Raw genomic sequence first — 25,897 nt, 5'->3', positions numbered from 1 at the left:
TGAACAGTCAGGGCTACACAGAGGAAACCCTGACTCAAAAAAACAAAAAACAAAACAAAACGATTCCTGAAAATAACCCTTTCTCAAAGAAAGATACTTAATTCAGTAGTCTTGTTGACCCTTTATTATTTTATCTCTCTTTGCAGTAAAGACTAAATACTTATGACAACCTCAAGTCTCCCCGCTGAAAAATCTCTGCCTCTTCTTTTTTATTTTTCAATTTACTCTAGGAATCATTTTAAAGTAAATCTTCCTCTTGATTTCTTATACCCCACATCTCTTAAGAGTTCAGTCTGGGCTGGAGAGATGGCTCAGCGGTTAAGAGCACTGACTGCTCTTCCAGAGGTCCTGAGTTCAATTCCCAGCAACCACACGGTGGCTCACAGCCACCTGTAATGCAATCCGACAGTGAGTATACTCATACATAAAATAAACAAATCTTAAAAACAAAACAAAACGAGTTCTGTTCATACTCTTTCCTAATTCACTCGGATTACTAATCTGTAGGTAGGCTATGCTAGTACTGTGCTGAAGCAAACATTCATTCACAGGCATCTTCAGCTCTGACCTCACGTTCAAGACAAGCATCATCCCATTGAGCTGTCTTGTGGGACATAGTTTTTCTTGAATGTATCAGAACTCATACTAAGCAAGGAAAACAGATTGATTTTTGTGCTTGTGTAGTTTGCTTTATTTTTGCTTTTTACCACTTTGTGTGGGTTCTTTGTGGGTTATCCTCCTGTATTTTAAAAAGACCTTCTCTGGCTCAGCTCGGCTTCTCATGGCTTCATGCTCACTAACTGTCTTCCCACTGCTAGCTTAATTCACTTTCAACTGTTTTATTTTCTCAATCTCTCTTCTCTAACCCTATACAATCTTCCTTCTTCCTACATCAACTGTCTTCCTTAACCCTACCCTTATGCCACCTGGTCTCTACCAGATCCTAATATCCTCTCAGCCTCTGCTAGCTTTTAAATATCCTCTCCTGTTCCTACAAGTACAAGAGGGAGCAGGTCATGGGGTCAAGCAGTTCTAAAGGCTAAGCATTCCAAAGAGTCAGTTGCTAGGTACTGAGGGTCCTTTCCAGAGATGGGCACACAAACCACACTACAGACCTGTCTTCTCTTCTTTTGTCCACTGGTTGAACAAAAATGTAAGTGCTATAAAAGTAAATAGTTTTAGCTGAGTAGTGGTGACACATGCCTTTAAACCCAGCACCCGAGAGACAGAGACACATGGATCCTTGTGAGTTTGAGGATAGCCTGGCCTACACGAAGTTCCAGGACAGCCAAGGCTACCCATAGAAACTCTATCTGAAAAACAAACAAACAAACAAACAAACAAACAAAAAACAGTGAATGGACTTTAAAAGAATATATATGTAAAACTTTGTATTCTAACTTTATCCTATTTCTCTTAGAAATTTTTTAAAGTCATATTCCATACACTTTCATCGCAGTACTTGGAGGCAGGGACAAGCCTGGTCTCTACAGTGAGAACCAGGACGGTCAGTGTGGGAGACGGATCTCAGACAGACAACAAAAAGACCTCATTTGGGGCTGGGGATTTAGCTCAGTGGTAGAGCACTTGCCTAGCAAGCGCAAGGCCCTGGGTTCGGTCCCCAGCTCCGAAAAAAAGAAAAAGAAAAACAAAAACAAAAAAAAAAACCTCATTTACTGTTGGGGGTCACAAAATAACAACTCAGAGATGGATAATGCTTTGTTATTCTGAGAGGTTTTCTATTCTTCCAGAGGGCCAAAGTCCCTTTGACCTCTTTCTTCCTGTATTGAGCACAAAGAACTTTGTACAAAATCCCTATTAATCTTACTGGATCCAGGGAGAGAGGAAGACAGATGTAGCTGGACTTTGCTACTTTGTACTGTGACTTATTTATTTATTTATTGTATGCTGCTTTATTGTATGCTACAGCCAGTGTATATAAAACAGTTAAACCTTGTGAAACAGAGATTGATGAAAAGCCAGAGAGGTAGATGTTAAGGACTGACAAGTAGAAGATTGTGTATATGGCACGTGTTAAAGAGAAGCTTTTGTACAGACTTCGAACTTAGTTCTCTTGAATATTCACTGATTCGTGAAAAGTGGTTTGAGAAACCTCAAGATATATGACTACAAAAAGGAGCAGACTTTCTGGGGTCTGAAGGGATTTGTACTTGAAGACACTCCAGTCATGTTGAGCATTCTGCAAACAGAACTGTTTCAAGTCTGCAGCTGCCTGGAAAGCCTTCACGCGGTTGAGCCCTGCCTCCAGCCGGAGTTGCTGAACCACCTTCTTCGTGGCTGCGACGCTAGAAGAACCCGACATGGCGCTGGGGACAGTCCGAGTAGGGGGCCGCAGATCTCGGGAAGGCGGGGGTGGGACTGATTGATTCATTTTATGTCCCTAGCCCTTTAAAGAACCCTATACCCTTGAGTGTCAGTTGCCTCTTGGAATTCTGGGAACAGGAAAGGATTTTTAAAAAGCCAGCAAGAGGCTGAGAGCTGAGGAGTAGAATTGGGGAATAGGCAGGAGTAATCAATTGGAAACTTTAAGGGTTCTTTGGAAAGTCAGTTGGATGGTGTTTTGCTGGGGCAAACACACGAAGGAACGTTTCATTAAAGTGTACACAGGTGTGAAAGGCTAAGGAAGACAAATGAGGGGAGCAGACACAGGAGAGAGTTGTTCTGCTAAAGCAAGCACGTGAAAGGACATGTGATGGAGGATTCTTTGCTAATGACAGGCATGTATTAGCTCGCCTTACATTGCATAGTTGAGTTGCATTTGCTAATGACAGGCATGTATTAGCTCGCCTTACATTGCATAGATGAGTTGCATTTGTTGGGACTTCAAAGAAATGTACCGAAAACTTCTGGTAGTGTGCTGCAGTTTCTTCCTGCTTCCAACGACTCAGGCTGATTAGATGCATGTGCTGAAACAAGGCACGTCAAGGACATGTGACATTTGGGGGGTATAAATAGGACTCACAGACAGTGACAGAGACAGAGCTTGGCCTGCTGGTACAGAGAGCTGTGAAACACTTATGGATCTTTTCATCTTTCCTGATCTTCACTTCCCTGGTGTTCCTGCTGGTTCCTCCTGCTAACTCAAGCCAGGACGAGGCTAAGGCCCGGCTGTCTCTGCTAGGTCATGTTGCTGCTGCTGCTGCTGCTGCTGCTAATCCGACTCTACTGAAATGGACTGCTGGCGTATCTGTGAAGTGTTTGTGAGTGGACTGAACTACCACTACTGCTGACCTGTGAACTGAACTGCCAATTTCCAGACAACACAGACAAGAGTTGTGACAAAGAACCTTTCTAAACAGGTCCCCATCCCCCCAATCCTCCCACCCAGTAGCCTTTCTTTTCCACTACCTCTGTTGGGTGGTAGGCTACAAAGGAGGTTAAAGTTCAAAGTTAAAGAACCATCACTAAAAATAAGGTTTGAAAAAATTAAAATTACAAGTAGGGTCCAGAAGAGAGGGGAGTAGGGCCAGAGTAGAAGGAAAGATACATGATGACAGTTGAGCCAGGAGAAGCAGAGCTGAGCCAGAGAACCTATTGTTAGAAGACAGGAGAGGGGGTTGGGGATTTAGCTCAGTGGTAGAGCGCTTGCCTAGGAAGCGCAAGGCCCTGGGTTCGGTCCCCAGCTCCAAAAAAAAAGAACCAAAAAAAAAAAGAAGAAGAAGAAGAAGACAGGAGAGGACCCTGGAAGAACCCACAAACAAAATAGCAAATTGTCATTATTTGGAGCTGGTGAGTTTAAAAGTAATTTAGGCTGTTTGCTTCGTCCTTTGCTCCCAAATAACTGCAGGGTGTTTTCATTTCTATGCTGTCTCTGGCCCTTTTTCGGTGGCAGCCCTATAATTGGGCAGATAACTCATCTACTCCAACCCTACTCTGCGGACTTGGCTACTTCCCAGTCATGTGGTCCTTTACCTATAATCTGCATCTTGCTCAGGCTCTCTCTGCTCCATGTTTCTCCTCAGCCGCGCCCTTCAAGAACTGCTCATGGTCTCTCCACATCTCCTTTTCTTTCTCCCCCTTATCTCTTTGGAATCCCTGACTGGGATCGGAAGTCCCACCTTCCCTCTCTCTTCTGCCCAGTCATTGGCTGAATCAGCTCTTTATTAGCCAACCAGAGGTGATGGAGAACAGTTTTTACCCAGTATTGAGACAGATGTTTCAACCAGATCTCTGCAGCACAGAAATCAGCATCTGAATACACAATGCACAAACCATCTCCCAACAAGTGGGCTAAGAAAACCACATTACTGGGAATAATTCAAAACTTAGTTTGTGGGAGCTGGAGAAGTGGCTCAGTGGTTAAGAGCACTGACTGTTCTTCCAGAGGTCCTGAGTTCAATTCCCAGCAACCACATGGTGGCTCACAACCATCTGTAATGGGACCTGATGCCCTCATATACATAAAAAAAAAAAAAAACAACAAAAAAAAAAACTTAGCTTGTTTCACATAAGGTGAGTGCATCTTATAAGATAACATTGCCCCTTTAAAACACCTTGATCCATCATGTCTACAGGAAGCAACCCTATTTCATCATAACTTTGTGGCTTATCCCCATATAGGCATATACTGTATCACTACTAGAAAAGCTGTTGGTAATTTCGTGATTAGTACAGGATTGCCTGTACTCAAAAGATCTGTGGGTTTAACCCTATCTCCCCATCCTCTTGTTTTTCCATTTCTCTGACTTGACTGCCATCTGATACAGTTCCTTCCCCTCTTTCTACCTGCAGGAAATTCCCCCTCTCTCTTGTTCCTGGGAATGGACCTATTTGTTTTCCCTTTTCTTGTGTTTGACATTTTTCGAGTTTGTCTACTTCTACTCTGTTTCTCTAGCTGCACAGCCAACTCTTACTTTTTCAGAAAGAGGAGGTCGAGGATCCCTTTTGTTTTCCCATTCCCTCCCCCTCCTTTTTTTTTTTTTTGGATTCCAAGGGCTTTCCCATTTCCATCCATATTTTTTTCCACTTGCTCAGACAATCTTTCAACCTTTTTATAAACAAAATAGCCCAGAATGAAGAAAGGGAGGAGAAAAAAACCTGCTGCTGAAAACCACAGGGCATGTACCAAAAACAGCCTCAGCAAACACCCTGTCAGCTTTTTGAACAAAGTATCCATCTCTCCTTTTCTTGCTTTTTGCTCTACAGTCCTTGAAATCAAACCTCCCATTCTGCCTTGCAATGTGTTTAGCACCACTTGTAAGATGGCGCCTAGCTGTTTTAGAATAGTATCCAGTTCTCTTAACTCCCTGCCAGCCCTCCTCCCAGTTTCTAACCCAGCCCCTTCAAAAGGTTCTCCCAATGTGTAGTGGCCATTCCTGGTTGTCAACCTGACTGTATCTGGAATGAACTACAATCCAGAATTGGAAGGCCCACCTTTGATCCTGGCTGAGACTGGGAGATACAAATTTCTGACCTGGATCTTGGTATGGAGATCTTGAGGCAAAGCGGCTATGAATCCAAGGAGCTTAATGCAAAGAGATCGGAGTTCAAGGTCATCTGGGACAAAGCAAGTCCCAGATCCAGGCATGGTGATAGACACCTTGAATCTGGGACACACCTTCTGCTGGAGACTTACATAAGGACATTGGAAGAAGGAAGACTCTCTCTTTTGTGCCTGCCTGCTTTGTGGGACTGAGCTAGATCCTTGCACTTCCACTCACAGCTACTGCTGATCATTGTTGGGGAGTTGGAATTGGTCATCAACCAATTCTCTTATTATATAGAGACTACCCATAAGTTCTGTGACTCTAGAGAACCCTGACTAAGACAAATGGTTTCTCCCTCAGTTCACCAACAGTCTGCTGAAACAGTCCCTTCTCCCAGTTTCCCAAATACTAAGAGATTTGAACTATAACAACTATTCCAGCTGATCTATCAGCTCAAATTCTCCTGGTTTAAATGTTTCCTAATAATACTTTCACCAACTTTCCACTCGTTTCCTTCTATTAGCTCAGTCCTCTTTCTCAGCCTCAACTGGCCTTTTTATGACTTATCCTATTCCAAAACATCCAAAAGGCAACCAACACTGATGGTCGTTGGGTCAAGCCATTCTAACAGCTAAAAAATTAAAGGGTCAGGGGTTGGGGATTTAGCTCAGTGGTAGAGCGCTTGCTTAGGAAGTGCAAGGCCCTGGGTTCGGTCCCCAGCTCCGAAAAAAGAACCAAAAAAAAAAAAAAAAAATTAAAGGGTCAGTTGACTAGCAACTGGGGATTTTTTAAAGGGCCGGGTGCACAAGATAAATCACACTACAAATCTCCTAGTGTCTAGGGTTTAGATCAATGCCTTAAAGATCAGAGTGAGGGGTTGGGGATTTAGCTCAGTGGTAGAGCACTTGCCTAGCAAGCACAAGGTCCTGGGTTCGGTCCCCAGATCTGAAAAAAAGAAAAAAAAAAGATCAGAGTGATGTGTCTGTTTTTTGTTTTTGTTTTTGTTGTTTTTTTCCTGTTTGTTTGTTTGTTTGTTTTGATTATCCTCTCCATCCCTAATCCAATGTTTCTTTCCCTGATACAACAGTCATTTCTCCTCTGTCCCACAAATTTCCCACTCGTGAGCTGAACTATTCAGGGCTCTATTTCTCTGTGTATCCCTGGATGTCCTGAAACTCCATCTTTAGACCAGGCTGGCCTCAAACTCAGATATCCATCTGTCTCTGCCTCCCAAATTCTAGGATTAAAGGTATGCACAACCATGGCCTCCCTGTCGATTTCTTTCTTTCTTTCTTCCTTCCTTTCTTGTTTTTTTTTTGGGGGGGGGGGCTGAATTTTTTAACTGGATTTGCTCTGCCACTTTGCTGTGTTAGAATAATTTCCATGAGTCCCTTTTGCACCACATTATTTCCAAAACCTAGAATAGAATAGGCATTCTATAAATATTTGCTTATAAATTAATGCTTCCTCTGAAGATAGGTGAACTTGAGGCCTCCCTTTAACCTTTTATAATTTAGCTCTCTTTTTTTTTTTTTTTTCTTTTTTTTCCGGAGCTGGGGACCGAACCCAGGGCCTTGCTCTACCACTGAGCTAAATCCCCAACCCCTATAATTTAGCTCTTAATACCCTTAAAACAAGAATAAACTAAATTTGTATACAATGGACCATCTGAAAGACTAAATTTGTTAGTTCATTTCCTGCTTTACTCTGGTTTTCACTCTAAAGCAATGGAAATCTTTGTCCTGCTACGAGGGATCTTTGTACCTTGTGTACTGATTGATGGTCTTGATTGTTTGTCTGTAGACTGCTGCCCCAGGTCAGAACATCTTTCTCTCTTTTTTTTTTTTTTTTCTTTTTTCTTTTTCTGGAGCTGGGGACCGAACCCAGGGCCTTGCACCTGCTAGGCAAGCGCTCTACCACTGAGCTAAATCCTCAACCCCCAGGTCAGAACATCTTACATGAGCTAGCCACAGCCAGGCAGGATTCTGCTTACAGCACAAGCTTGTCCCTAGAGATAACCTATAAGCTGTAAGCAGAATCCTGCCTGGTTTCTTGGAGTGTGGCTTTAGGAAATACGTTTTAGAATTGAGGCATGCTTTTTGAAAGTTTAATCACATATGGACCAGTGATTTTATTGTCATCATCATTATTTTTGCGTACAAACAATGTGCATGCTACAGTATTGTATGTGAAAGGCAGAACAACTTTGTGGAGTTCTTTGGGTTCTGGAAATCAAACTCAGGCTTGGGTGGCAAGTACGTTTACCCTCTGAGCCATCTCAGCAGTCCTGGACCTGGATTTTTAACTATCAATGGTTATGTCCTAATATGTTCAAAGACAGTTTGCTAATTTTTTAAGTTATTTTTTAATGTGTATGAGTGTTCTGGCTGCATGGTATGTGAAGTGGAAAGTCGGCTGGGGCAAACACGTGAAGGAGAGTTTTCCTGAAGTGGACAGAGGTGAAAGACTAAGGCAGTCTCGTGAAGGAACGTTTTGCTGAAACAGACACAGGAGAAAGGATAATCTGATAAGCAAGCATGTGCAAGGACGTGTGATGAAGGCTTCTTCACTAACAACACCAATGTATTGGTCTGCCTTACATTGCAGAGTTTACTTTCATTTATTGAGACTCTATAGAGAGAAACACACCAAAAAGTTTCTGGTGGTTGCTGCAGTTTCTTGCTGCTTCCTTGTGCTTGCCTGAGAGAGGCACAACTGAGAACTCCTGGTATTCTTGCTGATCCCTCCTACAGACTCAAGCTAAGCCAAGGCTGAGGTCACGTCACCACTGTTGCTAACCTGACTCTACCGAACTGGACTGCCAGTGTATCCCTGAAGTGTTTATGAGTGGATTAAGCTGCTGCTGCTGCTGACCTATGAATTAAACTGCCAATTTCCAGACAACACAGACAAGAGTTGCTCCAAAGAACCTTTCTAAACAGATCTATTCCCCCCTCTTTTTTTCTTTTCCACTAGCTCTGGTGGGTGGAGGGCTACAAGGGAGGTTAAAGCATTTAAGAACCATCATTAAAAATAAGGTTTGAAAAAAATTACAAGTTACAGGTATGTATATGCAACACATTTGTAAAGGCAGTATTTGTGGGTTTTCTATGCCTTCCTTATTCCTGAATAACAACCAGAGACCTTTATGTTTATATATAAGCTTCGCACACTATAGCTGGGCAGATAATTATCTATTCTAACCCAACTATGCTGGCTACTTCCCAGCCATTGCCTGCCCTTAGTCTTGTCCTGGCTGTCTCTGCACTCTCTGTGTCCTCATGGTAACTCTCTCCACCCAGGTCTCCCTCACTTGGAATTGGAAGTTCCACTTAACTCTCCTGCCCAGCTACAGGCTGATCAGCTCTTGATTAACCAAGCAGAGATGATAAAGAACAATTTTCACACAACATGGAGATGGGAGATGCTTCAATAATAATGACAAGGCCGATGTCCAGACTGCAACCAGATCTCTGGGGTACAGAAATCAGCATCTGAGTAAGTAGTGCACAAATCCATCCCCCAACACCACATGTGTGCCTTGTGTCCTGGAAGTCCAAAAGAGGGTATCATATCCTCTGGAATTGAAATTATGGTAGGTGGAAGATGGTAGCTTATACTATAAAGGCTTATACACAGGTGCAGGAAGTGCTGTTGGGTGGTTGGTTCGGGTCCAAGCTTATTTGTGGGTAACTATACAAAACAGTTCTACTGACTTCTGTTTCAAAGGGCACAGAACATAACAGAATATGTAATAAATCTTGCATTAAAAAGTTTCCTAGTCACAGCAGAAATCTATGAGAAAGTTTCCTTATAATGGCAGGCTAGTCAGGTAACAGTTACCTAGGCCTTGGCATTTTACCTAGGTCCTAATACCACCACTGGCTGATAAGAAATAAGTTGGGGTTTTGTTGTTAAGAGTTATTTACCTTATATACATGAATACACTGTCACTTTCTTCAGACACACTTGAAGAGGGCATCGGATCCCATTATAGATGATTGTGAGCCACCTCGTGGTTGCTGGGAATTGAACTCAGGACCTCTGGAAGAACAGTCACTGCTCTTAACAGCTGAACCATCTCTCCAGGCCAAGAAATAATTTTTTTTCATAATAGGTAAAAAATGATAGCAGTATATGTAGGGATCCAGCAAAAATGTAAGAAAAAAGTTATTATTCCTTTACAGAGGCACATAACTAAATTAAAATAGTTATGTCAGGGTAACTGTAAAACCTCCTTTTTTTTTTTTTTTTTTTTGGTTCTTTTTTTCCGGAGCTGGGGACCGAACCCAGGGCCTTGCGCTTCCTAGGCAAGCGCTCTACCACTGAGCTAAATCCCCAACCCCATAAAACCTCCTTTCAACCATTATTCCCTGACCATATCACTATGACCACACACACACACACAAAATAAAATAAACACAAAAGATAAAATAAAGAAACTTTTATTTACCATAGATCTCTAGTGAAGATTATGAAGATGTGTGAGTTACATCTAATATCTTTATAAAGGGATGTGTAGCATGCTAGTAAGACCCAGAACCTTTAGGCCTGTAATACCAGTACTCAGCACATGGAGACTGGGGAATCAGGAATTCAGATACATGAGACCAGTCTCAAAAACCAAAGCAACATTGAGAATGAAGGGAAAGACTAAGAACATACTTTCAAACAACATAGGCGAGAGACGACAAGAACACTCTATTAGCCAAGCATGGAACAGAACATCTTTAACCCCAGCATTCCAATGGCAAGGGGCCTTTGTCTACATAGGGAATTCTAGGACATCCAGGAGCATACAGACCTTGCCTCAGAAGCAAAACAAATGCTCTATCAAACAACACAGGGAAATCATTTGGGAAGGAAAAACCCAACATTGTTTATTTGTAGCTCAGCCTGGGATGACGCTCACCATCAGGTCTGGTTTATGTGATAATGGGGATCCAACCCCAGCCTTGTGCATGCTAGGCAAGCATTCTAACACTGTGTTACATCCTGTATTTGTGTGTTTGTCCCTTCACTGAGAGGACTGGAGAGGTAGCTCAACGGTTACGTACTCGGTGCTCTTTCAGAAGAGCTTCAGTTCTCAGCACCCATATGGAAGTCTGTCAGTCTGGCTCCCGGACATCTGTTGCTCTTTCCTTTCCTCTACTGGCACTGCATGCACACGGTACCTTACAAACATGCTTGCAAAAACACATAAACACAAAAATATAAATTTAAGTTGAAGGGACACACGACACAGCACATGTATGTAGGTCAGAGGACAACCTTGTGGAATCAGTTCTCTCCTTCCATCATTATGTGGTGGTCAGGCTTTTGCTAAAAGTATCTTTACCCACTTGGGCCATTTCACATTTTTCTACTTGTCTTTTCTTTCTTTCTTTGGGTAAGGGGTTGAGGATTTTTTTTGTTGGTGGTGGTGGTGTGGTGTTTGGTTTTTTTTTTTTGTTTTTTGTTTTTTGGTTTTTGTTTTTGTTTGTTTGTTTGAGACAGGGTCTCTCTGTGTTGCTGTGTAGCTCTGGCTATCTTGGAATTCTCTCTGAAGACCAGGTTGGATTTCAAACTTTGAAACTCAGAGATCTGCTGGCCTCTGCCTCCTGAGTGCTGAGATTAAAGATCTGTGACACCACCTGTTGTCATTAAAATCTCGTTGTTGTTAAATAGCAGCCTGTGCCGGTCCGGATAGAGCACACCAAACCAACACAGTTCCCACGTGGAGAGATTTAATGGGAGAACGAGACAAGGCAAAAGTGCGAGGGAAAGGAGAGAGAGAGGAAGAGGGCAGAAGTCTGCCTTTTATTTGGAATGTGACGTAACTATTCCCAGGTGGAGGTGGGAATTAAACCAAAAGTTTACTGGGAATGTATGGCCGTTGCCATGACAACAGTGACAAACGTCGTCACTGTTGGAGGTAAAGGCAATTCCTGATACCAACACCACCGCCTTGGAACTTGTTCACCTTGGAACATGATCTCATCATCAGTGTAGACTCAAACTGACCAAGGTCAACTGTGGAGGCCTCTGACTCCCAAATGCTGGGATTGAAGGCAGCCACAACAGCTGCCACACATGGGGTGGTTTGTTCCTTTTAGACTGAGTTGCAGCAATCTTCTGACCTTGACCCCCATCTGTTCTGGGGTAACAGATGTGGGCCAACATACTTATTGAGGGTTCTTGGTGCCAAACAAATTTCAAAATTACCCGACCATCATTTGGGAGACAGAGGCAGGCAGATCTCTCTGTAAGTCAGAGGCCAGCCTGGTCTAATCAAAAACAAAAAGTTACTAGAAGATCTGTCATAGGCTTAGAATAGGCATTCAGTGACTGTCCTCTAGCCATTTGGGTGAATTCATCTAGGAAGGAATAATGTCTATATACTAAGTGTATGGCACACAAAAGATATTCCAAAAGATATTCATTAACTCTTTGAAAAAAAAAGTTTCATTTTTATGTTGGTTTTAAAACCTAAACACATTAATTTTTAACATAAGCATAGCTCCGGGCCATCCTGTATGTGTTTGAGACAAGTCTGGGGCATATAGGATCCAACGTCCTTTAAAAAACAAACAAGCACATGTACTTTCTAATTCAGTTGTGTTAATTTTTCAGAGCACGGATTGAAACTAAAGAACTCACTCTGAAGCACAAACACGTAAATTGCCCATCTTAAGAGTCAGTACTTTGGGGGTTGGAGATTTAGCTCAGTGGTAGAGCGCTTGCCTAGGAAGCGCAAGGCCCTGGGTTCGGTCCCCAGCTCTGAAAAAAAAGAACAAAAAAAAAAAAAAAAAGAGTCAGTACTTTGAAGAGTGTCTAGAAAACCTTTTTTTTTTTTTTTTCCCGAGATTGCTTCTGTCTTCACACACACCAGAAGAGGGCATCAGATCCCATTACAGATGGTTGTGAGCCACCATGTGGTTGCTGGGATTTGAACTCAGGACCTCTAGGAAGACCAGTCAGTGCTCTTAACCGCTGAGCCATCTCTCCAGCCCCCCCGAGATTGCTTCTGAGCATGAACGGAAGTCACTCTCTGAGCAGTGTCCGGTGATTTAATGATAGGTGCCATATTCTGAACAGAGTAACCCACCTCCATTCTGTTCTTCGGACGCTTGCGCCAGTGGGTCAATTTTATTTTCTTTCAAAAATAAAAGTCGAGTGCATTCAGAGACGGCCTTAAGGCAATACGCCTCATCTTCCCACAGTAAAGATGGCGACGCCGTGAGTAAGTTACAAGTAACTCCACTTCCGCAATTTTCTTGAGCCCTGGTCCAAGATGGCGGACGAGGCCACCCGGCGGGTCGTGTCTGAGATCCCGGTGCTGAAGACTAACGCCGGACCCCGAGATCGGGAATTGTGGGTGCAGCGACTAAAGGAGGAATATCAGTCCCTTATCCGGGTCAGTTTTACTCCTGTGGTTGACGGCGTAGCAGAGGGGTGGCGGGTAATCAGGTGTGCTCGGGAATTGGCTCCGGGTGGAAGCCGCTTCCGGTTTTGAAGTTTTAAAATCTAAATTCATATAAATGCGACTGTTTGGGGGTTTGGGGGCGTTACGGATGGCCGGAGGAAAGATGCAGAAGAGATTCTGGTTAGGAGCACAGTAGGGCTAGACCTTGAAGGAAAAAACAGCAGTATTCCGGGAAGGTGACGTGTCTCTTGCGCCAGGTGTTTGCTCTGCTGGCTGAAGGCGTAAAGAGGGTCAAAAATACTTCTCAGAGCCCAAAGAAGTCTCTGTGCATCACTGCTCTTCTTTCATTCTTAGTGATGAAATGAACGGGATGACTGTGAGGACTGAAAACCTCAAGTGTTTAGAGGTAGAGAGTTAAGAGATAGATATTTTAGTTATAAATTAGCCATCCGTTCAGCTAATTCCTCTGTTATGGGAAGAAAAAAATTCCCCTCCTTTTGGTGCTTTCTATCTGCTTCAAAAAACAGTAAATCGCCCGCGTTATATATTGCCTCACTGATAAATTGGCAGAGTGCTCTCTTAGCCTGCAAGATGTTCTAGGTTCTATCTCTACCATTCATGGATCCATTGACATGGATCATGCATTCTCAGTATCCAGGATGTGAAGGGACGAGGATTGGAAGCTCAGGTCATTTTAGACTACATAATGAATTCAAAGCCAGTCTGCTATATGAGACCCTGCCTCAAGCACAACAACAATAAGACATTGAGTTACTAGTACCTAGGAAGAGTATATAAAACCGAAAAAGTGGCTCTACGGAGACTGACAGAAACAGTATTAAACTGTGTTTAAGTGGAGAAACGGGACCGGACTGATGGCTTAGCAGTTAAGAGCACTGACTGCACTTCCAAAGGTCCTGAGTTCACTTCCCAGCAACCATATGGTGGCTCACAACCATCTGTAATGGGATCTGATGCCCTCTTCTGGTGTGTCTGAAGACAGTTACAATGTACTTATATAGAATAAATAAATCTTTTTTAAAAAGTGGAGACATAGAGACGTAACTAGGGTATTTTGAGAATATGGGGCAGAGAAAACAAGATGAGTAAGGTGTAGTGAGAATTCTGGAATTTTGGTTACAGAAACATAAGAATATGTTTTTGTTTTAATCCCGGGTGCGGGGATATGGGACTGCTTCAAAGCAGCTGACTATGATTTGCCTCTTGCTCTACAGAGGCCTGGGTTTGCTAGCTGCAGATAATTTCCACGATTGTGTGACAATTGTTCTGGGAAATTTTCAGAGGTTATATGAATGCTAGAGCTCTGGTGGCATTTTGGTGGTTGTTGGTCACTCAGGGACATTGGCTGTGGTTTGTTAGCAGTCTTGCACAAAGAAGAAACAAGAACCTAGATTCAGGGATTCCACCACCCCCCCTTTCCTTTCTCCTGTATTTTTCTTTTTCTCCTACCTAGTGATAGGAGATGAAGCTGGGAGATAAAGGGTGAGAAAACAAGAAACCATAAAGTAGCTAAAAGCCAGCTACAGTTAGGCTTCTTAGAAGTGGTAAAACTTGAATTAAAACTTAAGGTGTAAACTTGGGGGCCAGAGAGAGATGGCTCAGTTTGTAAAGCACCTTCCACTAAGCCTGAACAACTTTAGTTTGATCCCTGAAACCCACAGTAGAAGACAATTGGCCTTCAGGTTTTCCTCTGATTACCACAGGCATGGGTTCACACACTCCCCATATTAGCATATAAAACATAAGGGTAGGGGTAGGAAAAGGATACTCAGGATGTAAGGACAGGATGAAGAAATGGCTCCGTAACTGCCCTTGCAGAGGACCTGGTATGGTTTCCAGCACTTACGTGATTGCTCACAACCATCCATAACTCCAGTCTCAGGGGATCCGATCCCCTCTTCTAGTCACCATGAGTAGAGGATGCGAGCTAGGAACAGCATGGTATAAGGAGAAAGCTTATAATTTTAGCACTGGGGATGCTGAGGTAGAAAGAGTGCAGCTAGCTTGGACAGTTTCAAAGCCTTCTTGAGTTATGTCTTAGGGATTTACTGCTGTGAACAGACAACACAGTCAAGGCAAGTCTTATACGGACAACATTTAATTGGGCCTGGCTTACAAGTTCAGAGGTTCAATCCGTTATCATCAAGGTGGGAACAAGGCAGCGGCCAGGCAGGCATGGTGCAGGAGGAGCTGAGAGTTCTACATCTTCATCTGAAGGCTGCTAGCAGAATACTCACTTCCAGGCAGCTAGGATGAGGGTCTTAAAACCCAACCCAGGCTGGTTAGATGGCTCAGTGCTTAAGAGCACTGACTGCTCTTCCAAAGGTCCTGAGTTCATATCCAGAAACCACATGGTGGCTCACAGCCATCTGCAATGAGATCTGATGCCCTCTTCTGGTGTGTCTGAAGACAGCTACAGTGTACTTATATATAATAAATAAATAAATAAACAAATAAATAAATAAATAAATAAATAAAATCTAAGAAAACCACACCCACAATTCTACACCTATTTCAACAGGGCCACCTTCTTTTTTTTTTTTTTTTTAAGATTTATTTAGATGGTTGTGAGCCACCATGTGGTTGCTGGGAATTGAACTCATGACCTCTGGAAGAGCAGTCGGGTGCTCTTAACCGCTGAGCCATCTCTCCAGCCCCACAGGGCCACCTTCTAATAGGGGCACTTACTCCCTGGGCCCAGCATATACAAACCATCACAAGTTGTTACAGAATGACTTTAAGGCCAGCCTGAGCAATTTAGTGAGACTATCAAGGGGGAAAAAGGATAAAATTTGGGCTGGGGCTAAGGCTAGGTGTTACACTATATACCTCTAAACCTAGTACAGGGGAGCCAGAGACAGGAGAATTTCAGTGAGTTTAGTTCCAGCCCTGGCTACAGGAAGACCTGTAACAGATGAACAGCAGAAACTAAAATCATGAAAATGAAGGGAAAAAGCCAGGGATGAAGGCTGGTGATCTGGCTCAGGTGACTGAGACTGCCCTCTGAAATTGAGAATGTCTATGGTGGTTTGTAGTGAGAATTCTAGAATTCAAAACAAAAACAAACAAACAACAAGAACCCAGAAATGTTTTAAGAATGTTTTTTACTTTAGTCCCAGGTATGGGGATGTAGGGCTGCTTTGGATCGACAGCGGCTGACCATGATTTGCCCCAAGCTCTAAAAGAGGCATGGTTTTGCCAGCTGCAGACAATTTCTGCAGTTGTGCAACATTTGAAATTCTGGGAACTTTTCAGAGGGTACATAAATGTGAGGGCCCCTGAGAGGGGGCAGTCAAGGGGCTGTTGTTAATTGTTAAAGGAGGTTGGTTACAGTTTGTTAGTAGCTGTGGTCAAAGAAGAAGCTAAAGGAAAGAAATTAGATTCAGGGACTTTCCTAATTGGCCCCTCCCCTCTATCCTTGTTCTCTCCTATCTAGTGTGGGGGGGTAAAACTGAGGGGGTGGTGGATAAAGGGTAGGAAAAGGAAGTACCCACAAAGTAACAAAGACCAGCAGCTACAGCCGTCCATACCTTTATCCCAGCACTCAGGAGGTGGAGGCAGGAGAGTCATCATTCTTAGTTATATAAGGTAGGTTGAGGGCAGACTAGATGGGAGACCCTGAAGAGGAAGAGAGAGTGGGACAGTAGAAAGTCCAGTTGGAAGTTCTAAGTTTCTAGTTTCTGTTAGATAAAGGTATACATTGAAGTGTACAGTTGGATACTAGAATCTGAAATTCCGACAGAGGCTTGAACTAAAGATAGAGATTTGAGTCACTAGCTTGTGGCTGCTAATGGAAGTTAGCCCAGGGCCCTCCAGGAATAATGTATGTGGTAAACTGTGTTTGGGGCCGAGGAAAAACACTATCAGAAGTGAGAAAATAACCGCACAAGTCTCGAGATATTCTGTGCTTGCGATATTGTGGGGAATCTTCTATTATCTGCTCTGAGAAAGCCCCCAACTTAACTCCTTTAGTCTTTTCTTTCATTTTGCTTATGTCTTTAAAGTTGTTAAAAATCTGGGCTGGACATGTGAGGAGTGTGCTCTCTCACTCGTGCTTGGATCTCTGTAAACAATTTGGTTCTTAGTCCTTCTCTTGTACAAATGATGTACTTTGAAGACCGTTAGTGTATAACAGAGTTGATGTTTGTTTCCTGTTTGATTTTAAACAGAGAAAAAAAAAATCTGGGCTGGAGAGATGGCTCAGTGGTGAAGAGTGGGAAGAGACTGCTCTTCTAGATGGCCCTGAGTTCAAATCTCAGCAACCTCATGGTGTCTCACAATCATCTGTAATGGGATCTGATGCCCTCTTCTGGTGTGTCTGAAGATAGCTACAGTGCTCTTATATATGAAAATAAATAAATCTTTAAAATTGTTAAAAATCACACTAAAGAAAAGTAATCATTTTTTTTTTTTTGACAAGAGGGGCTGCCCTTGGCTCCAACACCCTTACCCTTTTGCATGCGTGCGTGAGTGCATGTGTGCGTGAGAGTGTGTGTGTGTGTGTGTGTGTGTGTGTGTGTGTGTGTGTGTGTTTGCTCTTTGTTTTTCATGTCAGGGTTTCTCTGTGTTGCCCTTGCTGTCCTGGCTTTGTAGACCAGGCTGGCCTCAAACTGAGAGATCTGCTTGCATACTAAGTGCTGGGACTAAAGGTGTTCACTACTACTCCCCTGCTCCAGCTCCCTTTTCTCTAACATCTCATTTTCTGTTTTCAGTATGTCGAAAACAACAAGAATGCGGACAATGATTGGTTCCGACTGGAGTCCAACAAGGAAGGGACCCGGTAAGCTGGCCCTTGGGAGGTACGGGTAGGAACCTCTCTCCTGGCTTAAGCAATCTGGGATCCCATAAGCACCCGCCAAAGCTGCCATACTTATTTAGAGCTCCTAGTTATTCACATGTGAGTCTTCCCTAAGCAGAGATGTCATTTGCGTATGGTGGGGATGGTCTGAGGTTTGATCTCTGTTGCAGGTGGTTTGGAAAATGCTGGTACATCCACGACTTCCTCAAATACGAGTTTGACATCGAGTTTGAAGTGAGTGTGATAGAATGGGAAGTATGAAGGTTAGTAGAAAAGGACTGATCAGCGGATTGTCGACAAGCTGACCTCTCATGAAGGGACCAAATAAAGCTTTTGAAGTGGGAGGGGAAAGCTGAGGTTTGAAGCAGATGTGTAACAATTACTAATCTCTTTGTCTAGAATCCTGGTGTGCACATGCCGCTTGGGGAATCAGCTAAACAAGCAGTTCAACCAAGAGATATATATGTTTGATTAGACTGGTTCATTTTTCTCTCGATTCTCTGTTTTATTATGGCTTTGTAATTTCTCCAGATTCCTATCACATATCCCACTACTGCTCCAGAAATTGCAGTCCCTGAGCTGGATGGGAAAACGGCAAAGATGTACAGGTAGGACTGCCCAGGAGGTGAGAAAGAGCAAAGGAAGCCTTAGGGAGGAGCTGCAGAGACACGTGCTTTCCCCAGGGCCTGCTGCTCCAGAGTCTAGAGGGAGTCCTGGTCTCCTATGTCAAACCTATGCAAAGTACTTAGCTGACCTTGTGCTCCATTCTGAGCACTCATCTTCCTGTGTTCCCAAGAGGCCGCTGTACATTAAGCTGGTTTCATGTGTTAACACCTTCCTCTTGTCCTTCTCGTAGGGGTGGCAAAATATGTCTAACTGATCATTTCAAACCTTTGTGGGCCAGGAATGTGCCCAAGTTTGGACTAGCTCACCTCATGGCCCTGGGGGTAAGTTTGTTGTTCTTGGTGTATGAGAGGAAGAGGGAGGGTTGAGGACCCTAACCCTATCATACACAAAGCTGAGACCGAACATCCCTTGGACTGTCCTCCTAGACTCTAGGACCTGGAGTCTCCGGGAAGGAGGCTCAGGTGGAACGAGAGGCATGGACTGGGACAGTAACCTCACAGGGTTTCCCTTGCATTGCAGCTGGGTCCTTGGCTGGCAGTGGAAGTCCCTGATCTGATTCAGAAGGGTGTGATCCAGCACAAAGAAAAATGCAACCAATGAAGGATGAAGCTTCTGAGGCAGGACAGAGGGACTGTTGCTAGACTCTGATTCTGTTTCCTCCTTTCTCATGATTCCTTCAAGGGTCACCTCTGGCCATTACAAAGTAGCTGGAGGGACAAATAACAAAACCCAACAAAAGGGCAAGGTCACAAAGTTGCTAAATTAAGCTGTACAGAGAGGTGAAAGATTTGGGCCTTGAAAGAGGCGGTTTGTATCCCTTCTCCAAGCAGAGCCCTGGAGGCATTTTGGAGACCTGGGGTGTAACTGACAGCATATAGCTTTTTGATTTCTGGAGACAACCTGTCAATAAAAGCTGCTTCCCATGGTGGCCTGTGGGTCTCATTGATGGCTGTTAACAAGGTGAACAAGCAAAATATGGAGGTACATGAACAACTACGTGAGGTAGGGAGGGGGGTGTGAGTGGAAGAAAATCTGGTTTCTTCCCTTGCTGTTGGGGTTTACTTTTTGCCCTTTAGCAGTGAACCATGCTTTACTTACTGCCTGAGCCTACAAAGAAGCTTGAAGAATGAGTTTTACAGGTCCAGCGCTCTCTGCCCACTAGGGATCTCCCTATCCTTAGGTGGGGTGTTAAATGCTTCTCTATTGGTTTGCTGGCTGGACCTGCATGCTGCTTTCCCACTGCATCCCTCTTGTTTGGGAAGAATCTGTGTTGCAAGCCCTTCCTTTAGTCTTCGACTATTCAGCTCTTCATCCCTATGGACCATATGACTGGGTGAGGAGCCTTGGCCTCAGGGACTTGCAGCAATGGTTTAAAGACCACCATCAGGCAGGGCCTGAAACTAGTGGTTCTAAAGTTGGCTGCGTTTCCATGGTGTCGGTCGGGGAGCCGTGGGGGCGGGTTCACGCAAGCGCCGAGGAGTTGGGTGGGAGGATTTCGAGTGTGGGCGCGCAGGCGCCTAAGAGACTGTGAAGCCGGTGGCCGGTGGCCGGGCGGCACCAACAAAGATGGCGGCGGCCCTTGCGGCGGGAGCAAGCTGGGCAACAGCTGCGGCTAAAGCTGCAGCCTGGCCTGCGGGGAGGCTGTTCGGGGGTAGGAGGGGGTGGCCCTGAGCTGGAGCTGGACCCCGGCTGGCCTCCCCCGCCGCCTCACCGGGGGACAGGTATGGGCCGGGACGTTATGGCGGGTGGGGTGGGAGAGCCGAGGGAGGATGGATCCAGACCCCAAAGGACGTTCACCACAAAGGGAGAGGCTCGCGGTGCCCAGCGGGGCCTGGGAGAACTGGGCTGGAAGAACAGCATTCTCGGACCGCGGGGAATATGCCGCCGGACCCCGTAGCCAATCAGCAGCCTCGGCCTTTCTGCCCTCGAGGGGGGCGGACCCGGGTAAAACCCTGCTGTGGTGGGAGAGGTGCAGAAATTAGGGGTCAAGTAGTTCGTCCTCTATCTCAAACCTTTGCCCCCCCCTGGGCCCAAACACCAAGTAGGAGTTCAGAATTGGAGGAGGGAGTGGATTGCAGATCATCCGTTTGATTGGCTTCATTTGCAACCCAGAGGAGCAGGGGTTGAGGTTAGAATGCTGTCTTTTTGACTGATTCTTGCGTTCACAGTCCCAGGTCTAAGGCACATCCTACTTGACTAGCCACATATGAGGATTAGTTCGTAGATTATAAAAACAGCTGAGATTGAGACTACCATTGGCTTTTTCAATAAATCTGTATTCTATAGAGAGGGGGTGGGGCATGGAAAGGTCAAAATGATGGTCTACTATTCAGTCATTTGTTTATTCAAGGAGTACTAAGTATTTTTCTTGTGCCAAACATTGCCAGGTACTGGAGATGCAAGAACTGGCTTTATAAACGTTATTCATGCCCTCACAAAGAAGCCAGCTTGCTTGGTAACCTATATCTTATCTCCCTTCCTAATTCAAATGCTGACCCTCTGTTCTCCTCAGGTCCAGCCTGCGGTGCCCACAATGCCCCAGGCTTCTGAGCACCGCCTGGGCCGGACTCGAGAGCCACCTGTCAATGTACAGCCCCGAGTGGGAGCCAAGATACCGTTTCCTCCCCGGGCCCGCAGCAAGGAGCGCCGAAACCCAGTTCCTGGGCCAAACTCCATGTTACGACCTTTGCCTCCCAGGCCAGGTCCCCCAGATGAAAGGCTCAAGAAACTGGATTTGGGTCGGGGTCGGACCTCAGGCTCTCGTCCTAGAGGTCCCCTTCGAGCAGATCATGGGGTTCCCTTGCCTGGCTCACCACCCCCAACTGTGGCTCTGCCTCTCCCATCCCGGACCAACCTAACCCGATCCAAGTCTGTGAGCAGTGGGGACTTGCGTCCAATGGGGATTGCCTTGGGAGGGCACCGTGGCACTGGCGAGCTAGGGGCTGCACTGAGCCGCCTGGCACTCCGGCCTGAGCCACCCACTTTGAGACGTAGTACTTCTCTCCGGCGTCTTGGGGGTTTCCCTGGACCCCCTACCCTGCTCAGCATACGGACAGAGCCCCCTCCTTCCCATGGCTCCTTCCACATGATATCTGCCCGGCCTTCTGAGCCTTTCTACTCTGATGACAAGATGGTGAGGACTTGCCAGCACACGTGGTCTTCCATGCACATGCTCCTCTTGCCTTCAACTTTGTCATACTATGACTCTCCTGTGTTCCCTTCTCCAAGTCCCTTTGTCAAACCCTCATTACACCAGTGGATTCTTGTCTTTTCTGAGACCTTCTAGATCTTATTTTGGGTTTTTATGTGATTCTCCAACTTGGTGTGCCATTCTAGTCCCTAGGGAATTAGCCTGACTATTTAGAATTCTTCTTTGGGTCCTTAGGCCCTCTCTTTTAAGGCAACTTCTCTCCTAGGACTAGGCCTCGACCTAATTAATCCCTGGAGCTGAAGAGGGGCGGGGTTAAGAGCACCTTTCCTGGCGTGGTTACCCATTTCCTGAGCTAAATGAGTTAGGCTGCCTGCAGTTGGAGCCAGCAGGAGAGGGTGCAAGAAGGGGCCACGGGGGCAGGAGGCGGATTTGGGGGCAGTAAGGTGGGGGTGGGGAGCAGCTGGGCAACCATGCCAGTGCTTGGGGAGTTGCCTCAGGAGCTGCAACGCCGGCTAGCTTGGCAGCGGAGTAAATGGGGACTAGGCGTGACAGCCATGGCTGAATCTGTGGTACACTCAGCTGTGATGGGTTTACTACTCATGACCAGTGAGGTAGGATGGCCAGTGAGGGAACAGGGTCGAGTTGGGGCACGAATGGGGCTGGGGAGACATTCGACAGCATGCTATTGAAAGCACCAGGTAGAATATGACTGTCCTCTGACTTTACAGGCTCACCACACACTGCTTCTGGGCTCTGGTCATGTTGGCCTCCGAAATCTAGGAAATACAGTAAGAGCCATTTTCCCGTCCTCCGTAAAAGGAATGTGAGATGGTGTTGGGGGGTGGAAACAATGGCAGAGCTAGGGAAGGCATGCAGGCGAGAGCAGTGAAGCTCTTGGTCCTGCTGGGCACCCGTCTGGAAAGGTAATGGCAGGGGCTGGGGATTTAGCTCAGTGGTAGAGCGCTTACCTAGGAAGCACAAGGCCCTGGGTTCGGTCCCCAGCTCCGAAAAAAAGAACCAAAAAAAAAAAAAAAAAAAAAAAGGTAACGGCAGTGTTCCTACTGCTTCTGCAGTGCTTCCTGAACGCCGTGTTACAGTGTTTGAGCAGCACAAGGCCTCTTCGAGACTTTTGTCTGCGAAGGGACTTCCGGCAAGAGGTGCCCGGAGGAGGCCGAGCCCAGGAACTCACAGAAGGTGGGCAACAACTCCTGATGCTTCTGTTCTCCTTCCCCATCCCCTTCGGTTCTCTCCTCCCAATACCCATGGCTCCCAGCCCTTCAAGCTGACAGATTCATCCATTTCCCCCAGTTTCTTTCTTCCTAGAGATTTTCTAGCCACTGAATCTCTTCCTGCCTGCCCTTCCAGACATTAACTTTGAATCCCTTCCCCACTGTCAAACCAACAGCCTTTGCAGATGTGATTGGTGCCCTCTGGCACCCTGACTCCTGTGAAGCTGTGAATCCTACCCGATTCCGGGCTGTCTTCCAGAAATACGTCCCTTCCTTCTCTGGATACAGGTGGGAACTGAGTGAATAGGATTTCTCTCTGGCTGTGTCTGGGGTTGGGCCAAACAGAGGCTCTAGCAGCCATGTTCTGAGCCTTGAGGTTTCCTACAGAGGAAACAGGGACCCAGATTGGGCAGGGGATACTTGTGGACCACAAATAGATCACTTGTCCATATTCTGTCTGGCTATAGCCAGCAGGATGCCCAAGAGTTCCTGAAGCTCCTTATGGAGCGGTTGCACCTCGAAATCAACCGACGAGGCCGCCGGGCACCACCAATTCTGGCCAGTGGTCCAGTTCCCTCCCCACCTCGCCGAGGAGGGGCTCTGCATGAAGAACCTGAACTGAGGTAAGGTTTGTTCCCCTTTGTTCCTCTTTTCAGTAGTTCAGTCAGCATTCAGTCTTCACAGAGCTGAGCCAACCGAAACTGGACATGTAGGGCCCAGGGGAGACCCTTTAGCACAGGAAAAAAAAGGAAGGAAGGGAAAAAGGGGGAAGCTGAGAAGTACAGATATAGGCAAACAGAAAATAGTGTCAGGGATGCCATTAAACTGGGGAAAGAGAGGCTTCTACAATCAAATATATCAAAAGCTTGTAGAGGAAGATGACTCTATCTATCTATCTATCTATCTATCTATCTATCTATCTATCTATCTCCTTTTCCCTTTCATCTTGGATTTCCCTGGAAAGTTCCCAGAAGCATTTCTTACTCCTTTGACTAGAAATTTAGGGAAGGCGCTGGTATGTGAATAGGGAACAGGGTTCTGTGGGTAATTTCAGTGGTTTAGGGGTGCCCAGTATTAACACGGCTGTCTCACAATTTGTCCCCATCCCCTTAATCTGTGGTAGTGATGATGACCGAGCCAACTTAATGTGGAAGCGCTACCTGGAGCGAGAAGACAGCAAGATTGTGGGTATGCAGTGGCACACACTGGGAGTTTAGGCTTGGGAGGAGGAAGCATGGGGCCAGGCCAGATGCTGGGGCTGTGAAACGGTGTACAGCTGAGTGGCATGCTGTAGTTAGAAAGGCAGATCAGAGGCACCGGGAGAGGTGGGGTTCTAGGAAAGCACGTCAGGCCTCCATCCCATAGTGACTTTTTCTCCTGCCTTTGTGCTTCTGCCTAGACCTGTTTGTGGGCCAGCTGAAAAGTTGCCTCAAGTGCCAGGCCTGTGGGTATCGCTCCACGACCTTCGAGGTTTTTTGTGACCTGTCCCTGCCCATCCCCAAGGTGGGATTCCAGTAGATTCCAGGGGTGGATGGAACATGGGTTCTGTGACCCACCCCTCCCCACCCCTAAGTGTGGGTGGGAACTGTGTGGGTCTCTAAAGCAGAATTAAAGCCTGGATTTAAAAAAAGATTAAAAAAAAAAAAAAAAGGAAACTCAGAACATGCTGACCCTCACTTCCCCTTTCCCACTAGAAAGGATTTGCTGGGGGCAAAGTGTCTTTGCGGGATTGCTTCAGCCTTTTCACCAAGGAGGAGGAGCTAGAGTCGGAGAATGCCCCAGTATGTGGGACTTCAGCGGGAGGGTCTGCCTGGGTGAAAGGAGATGCATGCCTCCTTAACTTGGGAAGAACAGCTGTATGTCTGGGTGAATGTTGGGGCTCTCGGGTATGTCCTAGTGTGTGCCTAGGTTAAAGGGGGAGGGGCAAAGCAATGAGACACCTATTAAACTTATGTGTGAGTTGGGGTGTCAGAAAAAACCACCTAGGTGAGAACACTGATCTAACACTATTTGCTGTTTATGTAGGTATGTGACCGATGTCGGCAGAAAACACGAAGTACCAAAAAGTTGACAGTACAAAGATTCCCCCGAATCCTCGTGCTCCATATCCTACTTTTCAAGTTCTTATTTCTCTTAGGGTATCTCCCATACAGTGTTTCCTCACCTTCAGTGAGTTTCCCGTAGGGAAAACCTGCCACCCCAACTTTCTCTGCCACTTTTCAGGACGTGTTGGGGGAATGGAGGGTACCGAATCTATTTCCGCAGTCTCCCTTTTAGAGACCCTTAGCCTCCCCAATGCTCCTTAACCAGGGCTTAGATCTGAACCGATTTTCCACCTCCCGAGGCTCCATCAAGAAAAGTTCAGTAGGTGTAGACTTCCCACTGCAGCGACTAAGCCTAGGGGACTTTGCCAGCGACAAAGTGGGTGAGTCTGGCAGGGAACGTCCTAAGGAGTCTTCAGGAGGGAGACACAACTCCCAGTTGCAGAAACTGATGTTATCTAACCTGCAGGAAGCCCTGTCTACCAGCTGTATGCCCTTTGCAACCACTCGGGTAGTGTCCACTATGGCCACTACACAGCCCTGTGCCGGTGCCAGACTGGTTGGCATGTCTACAATGACTCCCGGTGAGAACAGCCTCTTATTCAACTCCTGCCCCACCCCACTGCAGCCCTGGCACCACCCCCTCCTGTGAGGTCTGAAAAGATAAGTTCCTGACCATGGATAGGTGGGGGGGGGAGGTCTCTCCTGATCGCCACCTGGCTACGCTACACTGCGTCTTTAGGACAGAGGGGGAATCTTCTGGAATGACCACAGCCATTTCCCATCTCTCTTCTCAGTGTCTCCCCTGTCAGTGAAAACCAGGTGGCATCCAGTGAGGGCTACGTGCTGTTCTACCAATTGATGCAGGAACCACCTCGGTGCCTGTGACGCCATCTTGAAGCCCTGGCACCTGTGAAAACCTTCTCAACACCCTTAAGCCCCCAGGCTCCCCACTTACCTCACAGACGTCTATTTTTGTGTCTTTTTAATCGGGGAGGGGAGGAGGGTTGGTTGTAGCTCCCGTTATTTTTTTTATTAAGAAGTACCCTTCCACCTTGTTTTCCTGTCCCATGTACAGAAATTACCAGGCCCTTGACCATGTACAGCCCCCAGAACCTCTGCAATCTCACTTTTTTGTGAATAAATTTATTAAGAAAAAGTAAATGTAGGAAGCGCA

At 45.8% G+C, this 25,897-nt stretch overlaps 2 protein-coding genes and 1 pseudogene across 8 annotated transcripts in view; 2 read left to right on the top strand and 1 right to left on the bottom strand.

Annotated features, from left to right (window-relative positions):
• Positions 1-19,227, top strand: part of Ufc1 (ubiquitin-fold modifier conjugating enzyme 1) — a 38,735-nt gene extending 19,508 nt beyond the window's left edge. The window contains exons 2-8 of one of the 4 annotated variants that reach the window (XM_039090960.2): positions 8,750-8,945; positions 12,650-12,843; positions 17,586-17,653; positions 17,842-17,905; positions 18,203-18,279; positions 18,528-18,618; positions 18,818-19,226. In XM_039090960.2, coding sequence (XP_038946888.1) covers positions 12,721-12,843; positions 17,586-17,653; positions 17,842-17,905; positions 18,203-18,279; positions 18,528-18,618; positions 18,818-18,898 — 504 coding nt within the window. In that variant the 5' untranslated portion in view covers positions 8,750-8,945; positions 12,650-12,720 and the 3' untranslated portion in view covers positions 18,899-19,226. Of the gene's footprint in view, positions 1-8,749; positions 8,946-10,221; positions 10,366-12,321; positions 12,844-17,585; positions 17,654-17,841; positions 17,906-18,202; positions 18,280-18,527; positions 18,619-18,817 lie in introns of those variants that run through there. The other 3 variants (XM_063272529.1, XM_006250251.4, NM_001003709.3) reach the window with 3 other exon arrangements.
• On the bottom strand, positions 1,871-2,928 carry Gng5-ps1 (G protein subunit gamma 5, pseudogene 1; annotated as a pseudogene).
• A 115-nt stretch (positions 19,228-19,342) lies between the features above and the next one.
• Usp21 (ubiquitin specific peptidase 21) lies at positions 19,343-25,884 on the top strand. 4 transcript variants are annotated; one of them, NM_001127638.2, is made up of 13 exons: positions 19,826-20,019; positions 20,811-21,431; positions 22,178-22,237; positions 22,523-22,643; positions 22,855-22,966; positions 23,146-23,301; positions 23,802-23,866; positions 24,078-24,181; positions 24,373-24,459; positions 24,704-24,782; positions 24,996-25,103; positions 25,190-25,304; positions 25,518-25,879. In NM_001127638.2, exons 2-13 carry the CDS (start codon positions 20,832-20,834, stop codon positions 25,606-25,608), a joined length of 1,698 nt encoding a protein of 565 aa, NP_001121110.1. In that variant the 5' UTR covers positions 19,826-20,019; positions 20,811-20,831; the 3' UTR covers positions 25,609-25,879. The 4 variants fall into 4 exon arrangements, 2 of the variants coding, with proteins under 2 accessions (NP_001121110.1, XP_063128688.1); XM_063272618.1 differs by lacking the exon at positions 19,826-20,019 and adding an exon at positions 20,037-20,108 and having other exon boundaries at positions 20,817-21,431; positions 24,704-24,775; positions 24,989-25,103; positions 25,518-25,884; XR_010056937.1 differs by lacking the exon at positions 19,826-20,019 and adding an exon at positions 19,343-19,631 and having other exon boundaries at positions 24,704-25,103; positions 25,518-25,884.
• Positions 25,885-25,897: the final 13 nt, after the last annotated feature.

The sequence above is a fragment of the Rattus norvegicus genome, chromosome 13 (assembly GCF_036323735.1).
Source record: "Rattus norvegicus strain BN/NHsdMcwi chromosome 13, GRCr8, whole genome shotgun sequence".
NCBI classification, from domain to species: Eukaryota; Metazoa; Chordata; class Mammalia; order Rodentia; family Muridae; genus Rattus; species Rattus norvegicus.
The sequence above is the reverse complement of the archived record's forward strand: the minus strand, read 5'-3'. Positions and strand labels throughout refer to the sequence as shown.